Source organism: Nycticebus coucang, chromosome 13, assembly GCF_027406575.1.
Source record: "Nycticebus coucang isolate mNycCou1 chromosome 13, mNycCou1.pri, whole genome shotgun sequence".
NCBI classification, from domain to species: Eukaryota; Metazoa; Chordata; class Mammalia; order Primates; family Lorisidae; genus Nycticebus; species Nycticebus coucang.
In genome coordinates, this window is record NC_069792.1 from 43,138,154 (window position 1) to 43,159,418 (window position 21,265).

General features: G+C 34.0%; 1 protein-coding gene across 1 annotated transcript in view; it reads left to right on the forward strand.

The window, feature by feature from the left end:
• Positions 1-21,265, forward strand: part of CNBD1 (cyclic nucleotide binding domain containing 1) — a 412,528-nt gene that overhangs the window by 24,244 nt on the left and 367,019 nt on the right. Inside the window, exon 3 of the mRNA XM_053558669.1 lies at positions 14,404-14,517. Within this exon, the coding sequence (XP_053414644.1) occupies positions 14,404-14,517 (114 nt within the window). The remainder of the gene's footprint in view (positions 1-14,403; positions 14,518-21,265) is intronic.

The window sequence follows — 21,265 nt, forward strand, 5'->3', positions numbered from 1 at the left end:
TTATGTGTTATATATTAAAAATGACAAATGAAATATATCTTTTTTCCTGAAATAAAACAGAAAGAATGAGAATTAAATAGTTCAAGGTTTGAAATTTTTGTTCATGAAATCCACAAAATGGATTAGTTCTGATTTTAAAATAAACTTTCTTCAATCAAAATAAAAGCAGAAGACTGGCATGTTAGTCTGGGATTTTTGATCAAGGATAAGAGAAAAATTGAGTAACAAAGGGGAAGATAATGGAACTGTGAGTTTCTAAATTTTTAGGTGCACGAATTTTCATCCATAACAGACTACAAGCTTTATGATGGCAGGAGATTTGTTGTATTTACCTCATTGCTTCCTACTCCTAGACATTAAATGTAGAGTTCAAAATTTTAAATTGAATTTCATTTTGATGTTCAATGAAAATAAAATATCATCTCAATGTTTAAAAAAATATATAAGGTTCTCTGTGTGAGTTCAAATAGATAAAGATTTATAGTGATGTTTTCAGTACTGTGTAGAGAGCTAATTACTTTTAAGCATTACTTTTAATTGAAAATCATAATTATAGGGTAAAATGTGATTTTTGTTTGTGTTTACAATGTGAATGATTAAATCAAGCCAATTAACATATTCATCACCTCATTTAACTTTTGTGGTGAGACATTTGAAATTTATTCTCCTGTCTACTTTGAAATATATAATACAATAACTATTGTCACACTTTTGTGGACTAGTTCTCAAAAACTTATTCCTTCTGTGTAACTAAAACTTTGTATCCTTTTATCAATTGCTCTCCACTCCTTTCCTACCCTTCTCCCATCCCCTGGTAAGCACTATCTGTGACTGTGAGTTTGATACTTTTAGATTCAACATATATGAGAGATCAATGTGGCATTTATCTTTCTCTGCCTGCCTTATTTCACTTAGCATAATGTCATCCAGGTTTATCCATGTTGCCACAAATGATAGAATTTCCTTCTTTTTAAGGTTGAGTAGTATTCTGGTAACTAGATTGTCTTTGTATTCTCTTAATAGTAGTGTCTTTTAAGGAGCAAAAAGCTTAAATTTTAATGAAATCCAACTTATCTATTTTTTCTTTCATGTATTGTACTCTTGGTGTTTTATCTAAGAAGTCATTACCAAACCCAAGGTCACCTAGATTTTCTTCTTACGTTGTCTTCTGTGGTTTTATACTTTTTCATTTTACATTTACCTTTATGACCCATTTTGAGCTTAATTTTGTGAATGGTGCAAAGTCTGTGCCTATAAATTTATTTTTTTAATGTGGATATTCAGTTTCATTACCGTTTCTTCAAAAGACTGTCCTTTTTCCATTGAATTGCCTTTGATCCTTTGTCAAAGATCAGTTGACATGTTTGTGTGGGTCTGTTTATGATGCTCTACTCTGTTTAATCCATCTATTTGTCTATTCTTTTGCCAATACCACACTATCTTACTTTTGTAGTAAGTCTTAAATTTGAGTAATTATTCATTTATTTTAAAAATTAGTAATCTAAAATTACTAGTACATTAGTATATATGCATTATTTACATTGAAAATAATGCAAATAATTTTGAATTTATTTTGATCACCATCTGTCTGTGACTTACTTTGAATTTCCTGATTCTTAGAGGAAGTCACTATTAAATCACTTAGTGAATACCCTTCTAATTTTTTTCTTTGTCTTCACATAAATTACAGTGAATCAGTAGAAGTTTATAGCATGTATGTATAAGTGTGTGATCTGTGTATATAAAAGATATATCATATTGTAATATCTGCTCGCAATTTGCTTTTTCCCCTTCCAATAACAGACTTGGAAATCTCTCTGTTATTTGAACAAATAGATAAAATGATTCTTTTTAACTTCTTCATAGTATTTCATGGTACACCACACTTTAATTATTATCATACCACTAAACACAAAAGTTACTTCCAATTTTTCTCTATTTCAAAGAAATACTGCATTGAATAACATTGTATCTTCTTATTTAGGGTTAGTGCCAATAACTCTAGGGTAAAATAGTAAGAGGAGTTTTTTAGAGCATGTAATAATAGTTAATGCTAAATACATACTACTTCTCTCTATACTCTATTCTGGAATCCTGAGTCTGGAAATTTGCAAATGAGTTTTATAGGCTTCCTTGCCCACTGCCTTACCATATTAGATTCTTCCAATAGGAGGCATAGGTAGGAGATTAGAAATCAGAAGAATATGAATCATGATTCTTCTGCTTTCTCTTTCCATCTCCTGTTTCTGGTGATATTTCTGCAATTGGCTGTGTCCTCAGCCCTGACAACCCTTCTATGGTAAACCCACCATCTGCTTTCTGGCTCCTACCCAGAAGCTCTAACCTCACCAGGTTCATCCTTCTAGGCAATCTAGCATCTACTTTTGAGGCCCTAGTCTTAGAGGCAGTGATAACTTTGCGCAATTACTTATCTATGTTAACTTACTCTCCTGTTTGGGTTGTATCCGTTCTTTAGATTTAGATTTCTGTATTAAATGCACACATGTTTCAAATACTGAGGTAGATTTTATTTTTTGATTGTATCCTGACTGATTCAGTGACTCTCAGGACCAGCTATGTAATTTGTGGAGCCCAGTGAACAATGGAAATGTGGGCATCTTGTTTAGCAGTTGTTAAGAGTTTCAGAATAGAATTAAAAAAAAAAAAGTTTCACAATAGTGCCAGTAGAGCATTTAACTAAGTGTGAAGCACTTTAGAGGATGGGTCACATGCTCACAAAGCTGGTCCTAGTGATTCTATCTGTATATCAGTTACTTTCATAGCAGCATATGAGAGCAGATCTTTTGCCACAACCTCACCAAGACTTAAATCTATCTCACATTATGGCAGCTTATTTTTATGCACAAAACAGTACTTTATTCAATTTGTATTTCATTAATTTTTTTTGTTATTTGAATTTCCTTCTTATTGATTTTCTGTTTATAGCATTTGCTCATTTTTCTATTGGATTCTTTGTGTCAATTATTTACAAATTTTGGATATAAATCTTTTTGTGATTAATATGTTGCAGAATTAGTACAAGCATTTCTCATATATGGCACTATTGACAAGAACACTGTCTTTGATCAAATTTAGTTGATAGGAGGCTGGGAAAGGTGATTGCTAGCTGGGTATTCATGTTTCTGGGAAGAAGTAGACAGTGAATTTGGAAGGGGAAATTAGTAGTCTGACAACTCAAATAGAAATCCTGTTTTATAATTTTTCTTTCACTGAAAACTAGAACATCCTAGGGGCTCAGTAGGTGTTTTTAATGAGAGAATAAATAAATATTTTTATGATTCCTTTTCTATTTTCTACCTTCTTATTTGTCTGTAAAGCATTTGGGAATCTCTACAGATATACCTTTAAGTTTAATTCCCTATCTCTTCGTTCTTAATAATATGATGTTAACCTATTCATTGAGTTTTTAATTTTCGTAATTGTAATTTTTGATCTAAAAAGTATATTCAGTAAATTTACAAGATGCAAAATAACATAAAAACTCAGTAGCATTTTTACACACAACACCTAACTGAAAAGAGAATCAGGAAAACAACTCCACTTTATCAAATATCCAAAAAAATATTTAGAAATAAATTTAACCAGGGAGATGAAAAATCTGTACACTGAAACTATAAAACATTGAAGAAAGAAATTTAAGATAATACAAACAAATGGAATGCATTAGAAGAATTACTCATGCATTAGAAGAATTAATATTGTTAAATATGTACACTACCCAGAGCAATATACAGATTCAGTTATTATTCCTGTCAAAATAACAATGGCATTCTTCACAGAAATAGCAAAAAACAAACAAACAAACAAAACCCCATTGAACCATAAAGAGCCATAAAGGATCCCAAATAATTAAAATAATTCTGAGGAATAAAAACAATGTGTGAAAGAAAAATGAAGTGTGAAGCCTCACAGTTCTTGATTTAAAACATTTTTTAAAAATTATTCTAATTTTTAATGTTTATTTATTATTTTTAAAATTGATGTATAATACTTATATATATTTTGGAGGTAGAGGTGATTTCTAATGCCAGTATGTAATCTATAATGATCAAATCAGGATAATTGGTGATATCCATCAGTTAAAAAGTTTATTTCTTCATCTTGATTTAAAATTATCATCTTAAATGTCTTTCTTCAATGTTTTATACTTATATTTATAAACTTAAATCTATAGTAATCAAAATAATATGATAATACCAGCATAAAAGGAAACACATAGACCAGTGGAACAGAATAGAGACCATAAACATAAAATAAAATAAATTCACATATGCATGGTCAAACAACAGAAACAACAATGGGGAAAGAGTAGTCTTCTCAATAAATGGTGGTGGGAAAACTGGCTTTTCACATGCAAAAGAATTGCCTATGGAAAACATCTAGACAATAAGATATAAAAAGTCAAGTAAACAAAATTACATAATAAGCCAAAAATAAAAAAATTGTACCTTTTCTTACACCATACACAAAAATCAACTTAACAGTAGCCTATAAATTGTGAAAATATATTTGCAAACTATATATCTACTAAGGGATTAATATCCCAAATTTATAAAGAACTCATACAGCTCAATATTTGAAAAAAGATAATTAAAAAATGACCAAACACTCAAATAGACATTTCTCCAAAGAAGACATAAAAATAGCCAATAGATACATGAAAAGGTGCTCAGTGTCATGAATCATTATAGAAATGCAAGTCAAAACCACTGTGAGATACCACTTTATACCTATTAGGATGACTATTATCAAAAAGTCAAAAGATATGTGTTGTAGAAATGTAGATTAGTACCAGTGCTATGGAAAACAGTATTGAAATTTCTAAAGAAACTAAAAATAGAACTGTCATATGATCCAGAAATCTCTTTTCTGAGCACGTACCCAAAGAAGATTAAATTACAATTCATAAAAATATTTGCACTGCCATGTTCGTTGCAATATTATTCACAATAGTAAGATATGGGAACAACTTAAATGTTGATAGACAAATGGAAAAAACATGTATACACGATGGAATACTCATCAGCCCTTAAAAAGAATGTGATCTTGCTATTTGCCACAACATAGGTGAACCTGAAGGATATCATTTTAAGTGAAATAAGCCAGATAAAGAAATAGAAATATTACATGGTCTTATATAAATGTGAAATAAAAACATCTAAATATACTGAGATAGAGAACAAAGCAGAGGTTACCAGAGCTCGTGGTGAGGGAAGTTTATGGAGAGAAGCTGGTCAGAAGATACCAAGTAGAAAACATCTGGAGATCTAATGTACAACATGAAAACTATGGATTATAAAATTGTACTATGTTTGAGATTCAGACTAAATGAGTAGGTTTTAGCAGCTCTTGCCTATAAATAAACCAAAAAGAGGTAACTATATAAGATGATGGCTGTGTTAATTTGCTTCATTACAGTAACTTTTTCACCATCTTTATGCATCCCATAGCATTATGTTGTATACCTTAAATAAACACAAAAAAAGAAATTAAAAAGTACTAAAAATGATTATAATTTAAATTTTAAGTTCTATTTGTTCTTTTTTCTAATTCATCTATTTCTGATCATCTCAAATGGGTCATCTTTGTTATTCCCTCATTTATGTGAATATTTTATATATAACTATTTTATTGTTATTATTAATTAATTAATTTTTTGAGATAGCATCTTACTCTGTGGCCCTAGGTACAGTGCCATGGTGTAATAGCTCACAGACAGCAACATCAAACTCTTGGGCTCAAGCGATCCTCTTGTCTCAGCCTCCCAAGAATCTGAGAGTGCAGGTGCCTGTCACAATGCCTGGCTAGTTTTTCTATTTTTGGTAGAGAGAGGGTCTCACTCTTGCTCAGGCTGGTCTCGAATTTGAGAGTTTAAGCAATCCACCCACTTCAGCCTTCCAATGTAATAGGATTATAGGCATGAGCCACCAGGCCCAACTTTATATAACTATTTCATATTCTATATCTAGCACATGGGGATTATAGGATTTAGTAATCTAAATATGTTTATAGTTTCTGCTACGTTGAATACATGTAGCTTGTCTTTGCAGGTGATCTTTCTGTGAAAGACTTGCTTATTCTTAACATGTAGTAACATGTGAACTAAATCAAGAATAATTTCCTTGGCTTGACACCTGTAGCTCAGTGGTTAGGGCACTGGCCACATACACTGAGGTGGGTGCCCGGGCCTGCTAAACAACAATGACAACTGAAACAGCAACAACAACAACAAAAATAGCAGGGCATTGTGGTGGGTGCCTGTAGTCCCAGCTATTTGGGAGGCTGAGGCAAGAAAATCACTTAAGCCCAAGAGTTTGAGGTTGCTGTGAGTGTGATTACATAGCACTCTACTGAGGGCTACAAACTGAGACTCTGTCTCCAAAAAAAAAAAAAAGAAAGAATAAAGAATTATCTCTGTTTCCTGGAGTTACTATGTGTTATCAAGCAGGACCTATTATATTCTATTTTCCTTCAAGGCAGAAAGCTGACTGGGCTTTCTTCTTTCTTGTTCCTGGGTCAAGGCTGCTTTCTTCCCAGCAGGATCCCTCCCATTAGTGATTCTCCTCAACATACCTCATCCCTCCTTTCTACTCAATTTTCTTACATAAGACCACCAAAAAGTTGTTTTACAGGATATGTGCAAGTTTCTGCAGAGAATCAAGGTGCTGTAGGAAACTTAATTAATTAATTTATTTAATTATTTTTGAGCTTTGGCATGTATGTACTTCTAAAGTTTAATGTATGTTCTACACTACAGAAAAATGAGTACCAGACATTTCTTTTTTATTTTTTTTGCAGTTTTTGGCCAGGGGCTGGGTTTGAACCCACCACCTCCGGCATATGGGGCTGGTGCCCTACTCCTTTGAGCCACAGGAGCTGCCCCAGACATTTTCTTTTTTAACAATTCTGTTCCAATGATAGAAATTTTCCCCTGAAGTCAGTGTCTAGGTCCTTTTTAACGAAGAATTATTTCTGTGGCTAGACTATTCTGGTCTTACTAACATTAAACAGGACTGGTGTTACATTTATATGTATTGTTCTAAGATTTGATATTGGTTGAAATTCTTCCCCCTTTTCCACTGAAAGTGAAGATTATAGCCTCCTGGTTTTAATAAAATAAAAAATTATCTATTTCTATATGCTGTACATTCTGTACCTGGATTTACATTAATACTTTTTTTTACATGCCTGATATGTATATTATATACATTGGGCCAAGGGTCTTATTTTTATTATTTCTAACTACTACAACAATTCTAAAGGTAGGCAGGAGATAAAGACGTAAGAGAAGTAAATACCTCACAGCAGGTTACAAAGCAACTTTAGTTTTACATGCAAATCAGATATAGATTCTCAAAGTAGGAAGAACTTCGGTTATTTCAGGGGAAGTAAAACTTTGTAACAGATCAAAATCTCTCTAAAAGGTTTAGATTAAGCCCTAAAGTCATAATATACTTGCACTTAACTTTGTCAAGATATATCTTTTAATTTTTGTTCTGGAACTATAGGAAAATAAAAAGTTTGATATTAATCTTTATGTAGTAGCGTGTGGAATTCCTTTGAAAAAATAGTATAATTTTGAAAGCATAAAGATTGGCTAATGAGCTTTGTTTATAGATAAAGAAGATGGTCAAATGGATTCATCACTAGAGATTCATATATCCAAACAATTTTAAGTAGGTACAGAGGAGACTAAATAGAGTGACACTTTGTGGTGGCATTATCTGAAAAGATTACTGATTGAATGATCTTTCATTCTGGTTGAGGGCCTAATACTAAATACATTCACATTGTTCTGAGGATTTTTTACTTCAACTTGTATTATAATAATAATAGCATAATATATGTATATATAATATATATTACATAATGTATATATAAAATATATAATCAGCTTAATTCGTGTCAAATTATACCTGCTCTTTTATTGTGCAAGGATATCTTTTAGATTTCTTTCAATTTTCATTAAATACATATGTAGATGCTATAGTATTTATAAGAGAAATTTATAAGGAAACAATCTATAAGTGGTTTAATAACTCAACTTTCATGACTCACTTAAATTTAACATAAAATATGCAAATTTATTCAAGACAAACATGCATATAATATACATATAATTAATCAATACATATTTTATTAAAAGCTTATTATGTTCCCAGATCTGTGAGCAGAATTGTAGAAGTTACAGAAGTAATATCGTACTAGTTTGCGTATTTCTAGCTGCTATAGGTAAATCCTAAATCTCTGTTGCTTTATACAATAGAAAGTTATTTCTTTTCCACATCTTGCTGTAAAGAGGTTATTTTCGTTGACGCCTTGTTCTTTTGGTTTAGGATGTCAGGCCAGTAGCAAACGTTTGTTCTCCTATCTCTACTGTGTGCCTTCCAAGGCCACACTGCTCCTCTGCTTTACGTTGAAAGGGGAAAGGACACTGAGAACCTCCTGTGGAAGGGGTTTTTCCAGGGGTGATGGTGATGGGAGAACATCCCCCTGCCCTCTCTTTCCTATTTCACTGGCTAGGACTCAGCCATGAGAGGATCAGGTAGGCTGCCCCAGACCCAAGAGAGGGGCCCCATTTATGGCGTTGGCCCTATTCCTTGACGGCTTGAGATGTCATTACTTTCTACATTCTCCACTGGATTATGCCTGTGATGATAAATGGAAGAATCCTAGCCTTAGCGTCAAGACAACCTGAACTTGTATACTAATTTTTCTAGTTTAAGTGTAGACAGATTATTTAAACTTTGTATGGATTATTTCCTTATGCATAAAATGATAGCCATAATGTCTTAAATATGAACAATTCCAGGTCCAATATTCAGTGATTTTTATCTCTATCTTAGACTTCTCTATGCTTCCCCATATCTTCTTATTTTTGGGCACAGACCCCAAACTCCTTTGCAGCTAGGTATCTCCAATTACAGTCCCCATTGGAGGTTAGGGATTAACATATAATCTATTTCTGGGAGGGAGGGGACAAAATTCAGTCCATAACAGTTATTAACATTTAACAATTTCATGAGAATTCATATTTCTGGTTTTTGTTTAAAAAGAAAAAAAAAAGAAAGAAAGAAAGTAAAAGCTGCAGGAGTTGACCACACTGGACTTTTCTTAGTACATGAGGAAAAATAAGCTTAAGGATGGGGTTGCTGCTCCCTCTATTTGGTCATGATTTTTAAAATTCATCACAGTTTCCACCTTATGACACATTCCTGGGTACTATAGTCATTTAACCTTGTAATTTTTAGTATAGAGTGTCTTGAAAGCACTCTAAGTTCTGATGTGTAGACCTATACTTTTGAATGTATCTCCATTTCATCTGCTTGGGAAAGCTGGAGTTCTCTTTTTGCAGATGAGTTGCCTTGTGGGTAGGCTTCAATAAAGTGGTAAATTCCTTCTTCTTAGGTAGCATTTACTCAGAGCCCAGTAAATCATGAAAAGTATCTTCTGGACAGCATTCAAATATCAGATAGTTATTTGAGTCTCTAATCTATGGTTCAATCCTATTATAATTCTAAATATTTATTTGTCCCTGTCCTTCTAATTATATTTAATTCATGTTTTCCCATAAGCTAGTTCTCCTTATTTCAATGTATTTATTTACAGATTTTTCATGGTTTTAGACAAAATTCATTCCTACTGAACACACAGAGATATATGATTTTGTTTCAATGAGAGACTCAGAACTAAGAGTCTACTCCCAAATTACATTTTTGCGACATTGAACATACATCATAGCATCATAGGGTACGTATGGCTTCATTCTGAAAATCACATCATCTCTAGATCTAGGATCTGATACTTCCATTTTAACCTTCCATGTATTTCATTTCTTGGACATATTTCTTTTGAATACTCAGATTATAAACACTGAGTCCATGTAGCTTAGTCATCCTGTTTTGGAAATTCTCAAGGAGTAGGTGGAGGAGGCAGCTTAGTTATACACATATAAAACGACAAGGGTAAGGTCTTAGTATTTTGGTATAGATGTTTTAGCTGTTCCAAAAAGATGTAGATCATGTATCAGAATACAGTTACAAGTTTTGTAGTATGGGTTGCATGTGTCTATACTTTTATATCTACGTGGAGCCCAGCATTTTTAAGTATAAAATGAGGATGATAAAAGTATCTAGTTAAAATAGTTGTGTAAGATACATGCAAATTGTATACAGTAGTGACTAGTACATAGTAAGAACTAGTATGTTTTATTAATTGGGGGGCAGGATAGCCCATAGCTCCCAAAGAAGGACTTTGAGAGTCAATTTATATATATAAATATTAAGGGGGTACAAATGTTTCAGGTTATGTGAATTGTTTTTGTAGTGCTTGAGTTCCATCTATAGATGTGCGCATCACCTGAATAGTGTTCATTGTACTCATTAAGTAGGTTTTTGTCCTCCTTTCCTCCACCTCCCCACTGCTTAATTTTCACTGAGTTTTACTTCCTCTGTGCACATATGTTCTCTTTAGTTAGTTCTGATTTAATAGTGAGTACACGTGATGTTTATTTTTCCATCTTGAGATACTTTAAATTAGGAAAATGTTCTCTATTCCATCCAGATTATTGCAAAAGGTATCATTTTATTTTTTTAGCTAAGTAGTACTCCATGGTGTGTGTGTAACATTTATTAATCTACCTATGAATTGATGGACAGTTGCACTGATTCCACATCTTTGCAATTGTGAATTATGCTTCAATAAACATTCAAGTGCAGGTGTTTCTTTGATGAAAAGTCTTCTTTTTCTTTGGGTAGATACCAAGTAGTGAAATTGCTGGGTCAAATAGTAGATCTACTTGTAGTTCTTTCAGGAATCTCCATACTGTTTTCCTTGGAGGTTTTATTAGTTTGCAATCCCACCAACAGTATATAAGTACTCCTTTCCCTCTAAATCTATAGCAGAATCTATTGTTTTTGGACTTAATAAGAAAAGCCATTCAAGCAGGGGTAAGGTGATATCTCATTGTGGTTTTAATTTGCATTTCCCTGGTGACTACTTACATTGAGCATTTTTTCATGTTTATTGGCCATTTGTCATTTTTCTTTTGAGAAGCATCTATTCATATTTTTTGCCCACTTTTTAATAGATTTTTTTTTTTTGGCTTTTTTCTCTCTGATTTGCTTGAATTCTTTGTAAATTCTGGATTTTAGTCTATTACTGAATGTGTAGCTTAAAAATATTTTCTCCCATTTTGGAGATTGTCTTTTTGCTTTGTTCATTGTTTCTTTAGCTGTGCAGAAGCTTTTTAGTTTAACCAAATCCCATTTATTTATTTTTGTTGTTGCCATGATTTCCATTGGGGTTATTAGTCATACATTCTTTATCTAGGGCAATATTTAGAAGAGTTTTTTTCCTACTTTTCCTCCAGAATTCTTATGGAGTTATGTCTTATAATTAAGTCTTCTATCCATCTTGAATTAATTTTTGAGAGTGGTAAAATGTACAAGTTCTGTTTCATTCTTCTGCCTGTAGCTTTCTAGTTTTCTCAACACCATTTATTTACTAGGGAGTCTTTTCCCCAGTATACATTGTTATCTGCTTTGCCAAAGATCAGTTGGCTGTGGGTACATGGTTTTATATTTGAACTATCTATTCTCTTCCACTGGTCTATGTGTTTAGATGCCTTCAGATTTGTTTTTTTGCTTAATATTGTTTTGGCTATTCGGACTCTTTTATGGTTTCAAAAGGTGTAGAATTATTTTTTCTAGATCTGTATAATATGGTATTGGTAATTAGATGGAGATTGCAATGAATTTGTATATCACTTTGAGTAGTGTGAATGTTTTAACGATGTTGACTCTCCTATCCATGAGTATGGTGTGTTTTCCCATTTGTTTGTAATCTTTGTGATTTCTTTCTTCAGAGTTTTATAGCTCTCCTTGTAGAGAACTTTTGCCTCCTTAGTTAAGTATATTACTAGGTATTTTACTTTCTTTATAGCTATTGTGAATGGTATTAAATCCTTGATTTGGTTATCTGCTTGACTGTTATTTGTTTATAGAAATGCTACTGATTTATGTACATCGATTCTGAATCCTCAAACTTTGTTGAGGAGTCTTCCTGGAATTGATAAATAAATTCATCAATTTTGTAGAATCTTTTCAGTTTTCTGTAATATACATAAAATCATAGTGTCAACAAAGAGTGATAGTTTGATCTCTTTCCCAATTTGGGTGCTCTTTATTCTTTTTCTCTTACCTTATTGCTCTGGCTAGGATTTCCAGCACCACATTGAATAGAAGTGGTGACAGTGGATATCCTTTGTCAGTTTCTAGGGGGAATGCTTTCAATTTTCTCCATTTAGTATGATTTTTGCTATGTGTTTTTGCTGTATGGTTTTATACTTATAAGTTCCTTCTAGACCTAGTTCGTTGAGTTTTTTATCATGAAAGGGTACTATATTTTGTCAAATGCTTTTTCTGTTTCTAGTGTGATGATCATATGGTCTTTTGTTTATGTGGTGAATCACTTTTATTGATTTACATATATTGAACCATCCTGGCATCTCTGGGATGAAGCCCATTTGGTCCTGATAGATTTTTTTTTTGATGTGCTGTTGAATTCGTTTTTCAATATTTTATTGAAGATTTTGCGTCTATATTCATAAGGGATATTACTCCTGAGTTTTCTTATTTTATTGTGTTATTTTCTGGGTTTGATATCTACTTTTTATTTGTACCCTGTATCCTCTGCTTCCTACTTATATGAGTTGGATAAATTATTATGGTTGAAGTTTCCTTTATATGTAGAATGTACAGTGAAGTATATTAACATTTTCAGGTTATTTAAATATGAAATGGTCCAAAAACAATATAAAAATCTTAGTTTAATTCTTGGAATATAACAAGTAGCCAATAAAAAACAGGTAGATGTATAAAATAGATGATTACAGTATATGAGTTCTGAACAGAAAGAAAAAAATCTTTGGAAATCCTCTAACGAAATCAGTGATTGGATTTAAAACAGAGTGACCATTTCATCAATCTATGTATAGCATGAGAAAAGGAATTAAAACACTGAATGTTATATTAAATCACATCCATGTTGTTAAATCAAGTTACAATACATTAAATTCTTAAAGGATATAGAATTTCTCTTGTGAAAACCATCAATATTGTGTTTTAGGAATATTAACCAAGAGAAGAAAAGCTATTATAAATATGTTAGAATGTGTTGTTACTATTTACATTGAAATAAAAAAGGTTTTTTCTTGAGAATTTTTGTATTCATTGCCATGAGACAATTATTGGCCAAGATGTTTGTCAGTGTTCAATGAAGTAGAATCATTTTTCATAATTATCTAAATAAGCTGTCATGATGAAAGTTTATTTAAAAAAATTGACCAACTTTTCATGGTAGTTGTCAATTGAAAATTGAATGAAGTAGAATTTCCAGAAATAAATATCATTACCTAATATTTAAAGACAATTTGTTGTATTTCTATGGGGTCTTCTTTATTGGCTTTTTTAAATATTTACATAAACCTGACTTCATAAAAGAATCTTTTTGAGGTAGAAAAACAAGCATCCCATGTATTCAATACTAATTTGAAACAAGTAGATGAATAATTACAGGCCCACTCAAGAGGAAAAATAAATTCAAGAAGGGGGAAGCAGAGAAAGGAAAAAAGGGGCTTAGTAAACTACTACCTAACAGGTGCAATGTCGGGGTATATGACACATCTCCTGGGTAAAGGACAGAAATACAACTTGGACTATTCATAACAAACACAAGCAATGTAACCTAATTGTATGTACCCATATATTACCCTAAAATAAAAAAAAAGTCTTGAGGTGGAAGCTTAAAAAGAGAAGCCCATCCAGGGCTCTGCTATTGGAATTTATAATTCACCAGAAATAAGATCGGAAATCTTTACTCATAAAAGGTATCTCAAATGATTTCTGTAATATTCTAGATTTGGAAGTTGCTGATATTTTTTGTCTATTCCAGACCTAAAAAAATAGTGTATTAGATTTTAATAAATCCTTGCAAAATTCAAATAAATATACTTTCTAGTAATGTATATGTAAAATATCTATAAATCATTTTGGAGAGATTTTAATTTTGTGGCATTTATATAAGAATTTTAATTAATTACAGAAATAAAAGTGTTAAGAAGTCTCAGTTTAAAAAATTAAATTTTTGACATTGGCATTGCCATAAATTTGCTATTTCTTAAAATATTTTTCACTGAGGTACACTGTAAATAAGAATATTTTTAAAGCACTACATATTTATATTTTATATTTTTTTCATTTGCTTTTTAGGCTAAATAGTCTGCACATAATTACAGTAATTTGTATATATTGAATTAAAAATCTTTGTTTTGGAAACTATTATGATAGTTCCAATTTAATTTCACTCTCCTCTTTTTTAAAGCCAGTCTACATCCAGCGTCTTATCGGTTCACAATACATTTATGAAGCAATATCCTAAAATATTTCTGCATAATAAAATCAGACTTCCTAAACTTTCCAAACACGAGGAAAAAAGGTAATGACGTCTTCTTTTGAAAGCAAGGTTGATGTGTGTGTGTGTGTGTGTGTGTGTGTGTGTGTGTGTGTGTGGTGGGGGGTGGTGGTGCTCTTTGAGCATAGGTGAAACTTAGATCCTAGAGCATTTTGTCAGTTCCCAACTCTCCACCCTAGGGAGGACCTGAGGAGATAGAGATTAGTAGGTGAGGGCAAATTAATTTTCTTGTTGAGCAAAATACCTGCTCACTGCTGAGCAGCATGTTTATTTAAACCTTTTTCAAAGAAAAAAATCCTTTTGCTGATTAGTAGAAGTGTTTATGAAAGGAGTTAAAGGACCTCTCTGTGGTAGAGGTCTCCGTCTTTGGAGCACCAGGAACCGATTTCATGGAAGGCAATTTTTCCACGGGAGGGGGGAGGGGACTAGATTCACAGAAGGAGCTCACAACTTAGATCGTCACCAGCAGTTTACGGAAGGGTCATGCTCTATCAGAATCTAATGCCACTGCTGATAGCACAGGAGGAGGCTCTCAGGCAGTGTTTAGGTGGTGAATCAGCCAGCAGTGGGGAGCAGCTCCAAATATAGACGAGGCCCCAATAGCTTGACCCCTCCTTGTCACCACCTGCTGTGCTGCCCAGTTTCTAAGAGGCCACAGACTGGGTTGGGGACTGCAGCGCTATAGGGTTTTATGAAAAACTTCCTAATGGAAAGGATTGCGAATGATTGCGAATGGGAGGATATTTGGAGTTATGTTATGTACAAAGAAATAATGATGATGTCATAGAGCAACTGAAAGGCATTTGGGAAGTCTGTTTCACTGGGCTTCTGCTTCTAGGTGGACTTGTATTTAAATGTATTTTGTGTATTTTTAAGGCAAAGAATCAGATTACTTAAGTGTGTTGCAAAAGGTATAACTGTTCTCTCTGCAAATGCTGGCCATGGATTGCCACATCATGCCCTGATGCTGCTCCTCTCAAACTGTCCCTGGCTCAGCGGAACTGTAAGGTTCTCAGTCAATGCAGCATCAGATCCAAAAAGGCAGTTTCTCTCCTTGGGTATTATTCCCTACTGCTGTTTCTTGGGGAACTTATAGTGGATATGCCAAGTCCCCACACCCCATAGTATTCAAGCAGAATTGATCTGTCCACAGCCTTGGCCACTTTACTACCCTAATCCCTGATTGTGCCCTGTAATTTCTATTGCCATATTCATAAGGTTGCATTTCACTTGTGCATTTAATCTGAATCTGTATTCGTATTTCTGACAGGATTGACCCATAATTGTGACTAATGGATATGTGTTTCCCTATGGGCAAACTACTTAGTGCCTCTATAAGGGAGATGATCAAGAAAATATTTTTACTTATTTTATATCAACATGTGTAATGTGGCTTAGCTTAAAAAAAGTGTTTAAATAATAAAAATTTTAGGAATAGAAAAAAGTTTACAGAATAAGGATATAAAGAAAGAAAATACTTTTATACAGCTGTGAAATGTGTTTATGTTTTAAGCTAAGTGTTATTACAAGAGTTGAAAAGTTAAAAAAATTAAAAAATTTACAAAGTAGTAAAGTAAAATAAGCTAAAGCTGATTTATTATTGAGGAAAGAAAAATATGTTTTTCTTCTAAATTTAGTGCACCCTAAGTATGCAGTTATGTAAAGTCCACAGTAGTTTTTAGTAATTTCTTAGGCCTTCACATACACTCATCAGTCACTGACTCACCAGAGCAACTTTTAATTCTATCAGTTCAGTTTATGGTAAGGGCCCTACATATATCTAAAATTTATAGTCTTTTATCTTTATGTACCTTTTATATGTTTAAATATACTTAGATTTACAAATGCCATTGTGTTACAATAGCCTACAGTATTCAGCACAGTAATATGCTGCATGATTTTACAGCCTAGCACATGAGAAAGTTTTAGATTCTTTATAAAAAATAAATTCTTTCCTTTGTACATTTTAGAGTCTAAATAAATTTTCAACACTGCTAATCTAGTTGGGTATTGAAATATTAAAACTACATGTGGATAAGGAAAGATCAGAGTAAAATGCCCTTTAACAGTGGGAAGCTGTGGAGGTTCCTATCTCTATAAGATTTATGACTCTAATTACCTACCTTTCAGGCTAGCTGATGGTTATGGTACAGCTAGCTGGAAAGCAATCATGACTTATTTTTAAGAGAAAGACAACTGGAAATTTAATTAGGTCTTGGTAAAAAGAAAATTTCATAGGTCAATGATGGGGAAAAATAAACAACTCCTTTCAGACCCTCAGCAGAGACTTAACTCTGACTATACAGAGGAGAGAACAATATAAACAAATAAATACAAATGCATTAGGATTAATTTGAATTGTGATTTAAAAAGGCATATTGTGAAAGACAGTAGTATTAACTCTCCATGTACTGTTAAAAAGGAAAACTTCAGACAAGTTAAATTTAACAGAGTTTAAGTAAAGAGTGAATCATGAATCAGACAGCATTCAGAACCAGAGAGTTTTGGAAAGCTCCACCCAGCCCTGTGAGCAGGATCTTTTTTAGTCCTAACAAAGGAGCAAAGTGGAGAAATCACCTGATTGGCTACAGCAAAGTACCTGCCTAATGTGGGCATGGTATGATGAAACATTTTATTTTACTTGGGCATGGTTCAATCAGTTTGCTGCTTGTGAATTGGCTGAAGCTTGGCTGTTTGTTATTGGCTAAAACCCAGCTAAAACTATACTCCTGAGTTAGGTTTTTGTTTGTATATGTACTAAGTTTGGTTGTAATTTGTTGCTTAGGAACTCAAAGTTCTTAAACAGCCTAGGCAAATAGCCCCCTAATTATTTAATTTAACAATGAGAGGGAGAGAGCAAGATAGCAGCCGAGTAACAGCTTCCTTGCATCTGGGCACCGTGAGTCTGGGAAGATAGTACTCCAGGCATCTCTGGCTGGTGGGATCTGCCTATAATCATCGCAGTGAGGATAGAGGGAGTCAGCAAGAAACTTCTGGACCCCAAGAGGAGGACTAAAACAGTGGAAAACCAGCAAGTGGTTGCGTGTGTTCAATTGGTCTAAACCCGCCTGCAACTGTAAGTACAGTAGCAGTGAGACTGCAAACTGGAACGGCCTTACCTGTGAACTGTTTTGGTGTCTTTGGACTTGGCACTCAGTTGAACTGCCTTGGGGAGAGCCTGAGTGGGAGTGCGGAGAACTTTGGCCGTTGTCTGGGGCCCTGCCGCTGAGCCAGATGGAGCTAATAGTGTTTGGCTGTGGGCCACAGGGAGCCATTGTGAGTGATCTGCTCCAGCAAGCTCCACCCTCAGGGTTGCAGAGCAAGAATCAGGTGGGAGCTGGTAATCTAGCGACTGAGAAGCCTAAGGGTGTGGTCTTAGCCACCTTACAGCCCTAACCCTCAGGGGCAGAGTGAGACGGTTTTGGCACACTGGGCAAGTGGATAGCCACTTCAGCAGTGATTCCAGTGACAAGCACTTTCCTGGGAAAGCTTCTGCTCAGCAAGTTTATAACTTCAAAGTGCTTTTTAAGAGGGCTGAAGAGAGATTTAGGGTGTCTACCCATTGGGGTTTGAGAAATCAGCAGCCTCCAGTCGTATCAGAACTGTGATTAACATCTCATACCCCAGAAGACCATGTGTTGTCCAGACAATATTCAACAACATATATATACTGCTTTGTTTTTGGTTGTGTTTTTTTTTTTTTTTTTGGTTCTTTATTTTGATGTTGTTTTGTTTTTTCATTACAACCTTTTCCATACAGACTTTTTCTTTCTCAATTTTTCTAGTTTAATTATAATTTCCCATTGCTGCCTTTTTCAATAACTAGAACTTCATTTTTGCTAGTGTTTCTACCGCTATTATTTGGTTTTTCACCCAATTTTATCCCATAAAGTTTTCTGTTTGCTTGTTTTGGTTTGATTTATAGCATTTTTGACTTTCCTCTCTACTTGGTGGAGGTGGGGTACTGTGTCTGATCAGGTTAGCAAAGAGCTGCTAACCTCAAGGGAACCACCCAACTGGGCACCCCCAAAAGGTTGGGTGTTTTTAAGGTTGTGTCAAAGTACCCTACTGTACACCTATATTGCTCTGTCTCCCTCATTCTGTGCCTCTCTTCTTTTTGTCAATATTCCTTTTACCCACCCCCTCTCCTTTCTCTATTTTTTTTTTCTTATCACTTTGTCTTCCTTTCTTTCATCCCTTTCTTGCTCTTCAACCTTCTCATCCTTTTGGTCCTGTACCAAAAGGACTGATCGAAACCTTAGTCCACAGGCATGAGAACTTAAAGAGCAAGAAGAAGTGAAAGGAAAATTAGGGCAAGGAAACAGATAAAAGAAATCACTCATGAGGAAGAATCAGCAAAAAACTCCAGGCAACATGAAGAACCAATCCAGAACAACCCCACCAAGGGACCATGAGGTAGCTACTGCAGACGATTCCACCTATAAACGAATGTTAGGAAAGACAAAAAAGGAATTTAGAATACACATGATGAAAAGAATGAAAGAAATGATGGAAACAATGAAGGAGACTGCTAATAAAATGGAAAATAACCAAAAGGAAATCAAAAAACAGAATCAAATAAGAGATGAACGATACGAAGAATATAAAAAGTATATAGCAGAGCTGAAGGAACTGAAACAGTCAATTAGGGAACTTAAAGATGCAATGGAAAGTATCAGCAACAGATTAGACCATGCAGAAGAAAGAATTTCAGAGGTAGAAGACAAAGTTATTGAGATAACTCAGTAAAGGAGGCAGAAAAAAAGAGACAAAGCAGAACGTTCATTGTCAGAATTATGGGACTTTATGAAGCATTCCAACATACGAGTTATAGGAATCCCAGAAGAGGAAGAAGAATGCCCCAGAGGAATGGAAGCCATACCAGAGAATATTATAAAAGAAAATTTCCCAAATATCACCAAAGATTCTGACACACTACTTTCAGAGGGATATCGGACCCCAGGTCGCCTCAACTCTAACCAAGCTTCTCCAAGACACAATGTGATGAACCTGTCCAAAGTCAAGACAAAAGAAAAGATTCTGCAAGCTGCCAGGAGTAAGCGCCAGTTGACCTACAGGGGCAAACCCATCAGAGAGACCACAGACTTCTCTAATGAAACTTTCCAAGCAAGAAGACAATGGTCATCTACCTTTAATCTACTTAAACAGAACAATTTCCAGCCCAGAATTCTGTACCCTGCTAAGCTAAGCTTCAAAATTGATGGAGAAATAAAATCATTTACGGATATAAAAACATTGAGGAAATTCGCCACAATAAGACCAGCTCTACAGGAAATACTTCAACCTGTTCTGCACACTGACCACCACAATGGATCAGCAGCAAAGTAAGAACTCAGAAATTAAAGGACAGAACCTAACCTCCACACTGATGCAAAAGATAAAACTAAGCAATGGATTCTTACAAAATAAGATGAATAGAATACTACCACACTTATCAATTATCTCAATAAATGTTAATGGCTTGAATTCCCCACTGAAGAGACATAGATTGGCTGACTGGATTAAAAAACACAAGCCATCCATATGCTGTCTGCAAGAAACACACCTGGCTTCAAAAGACAAATTAAAGCTCCGAGTCAAGGGTTGGAAGACAATCTTTCAGGCAAATGGAATTCAGTAGAAAAGAGAAGTTGCAATCTTATTTTCGGTCATGTGGATTTAAAGCAACTAAAATCAAAAAAGACAAAGATGGTCATTTATATTGGTCAAGGGAAAACTACAACAAGAAGACATTTCAATTCTAAATATTTATGCACCCAATTTAAATGCTTCCAGATTCTTGAAACAGACGTTACTCAGAATGAGCAATATGATATCTGATAATACCATCATAACAGGGGACTTTAACACTCCTCTTACAGAGCTGAACAGATCCTCTAAACAGAAATTAAACAAAGATATAAGAGATTTAAATGAGACTCTACAACAACTGTGCTTGATAGATGCACATAGAACACTCCATCCCAAAGATAAAGAATATACATTCTTCTCATCACCCCATGGAACATTCTCCAAAATTGATCATATCCTGGGACACAAAACAAATATCAACAGAATCAAAAGAATTGAAATTTTCCCTTGTATATTCTCAGACCATAAGGCACTAAAGGTGGAACTCAACTGTAACAAAAACGCTCAACCCCACACTAAGGCATGGAAATTAAACAACCTTCTGAGGAATAACAGATGGGTGCAGGAAGAAATGAAACAGAAAATCATTAACTTCCTTGAGCATAACAACAATGAAGACACAAGCTACCAAAACCAGTGGGATACTGGAAAAGCAGTTATGAGAGGAAAATTTATCACTTTAGATGACTACATTCGAAAAGCAGAAAAAGAGCACATTAACAATCTCACAAGCCATCTTATGGAATTGGAAAAAGAAGAACAATCTAAGCCTAAACTCAGTAGAAGAAAAGAAATATCCAAAATCAAATCAGAGATCAATGAAATTGAAAACAAAAGAATCATTCAGAAAATTAATGAAACGAGTTGGTTTTTTGAAAAAATTAATAAAATAGGTAAACCATTGGCCAGACTAATGAGAAATAGAAAAGTAAAATCTCTAGTAACCTCAATCAGAAATGATAAAGGGGAAATAACAACTGATCCCACAGAGATATAAGAGATCATCTCTGAATACTACCAGAAACTCTATGCCCAGAAATTTGACAATGTGAGGTAAATGGATCAATATTTGGAATCACACCTTCTCCCTAAACTTAGCCAGGTAGAAATAGAGCTCCTT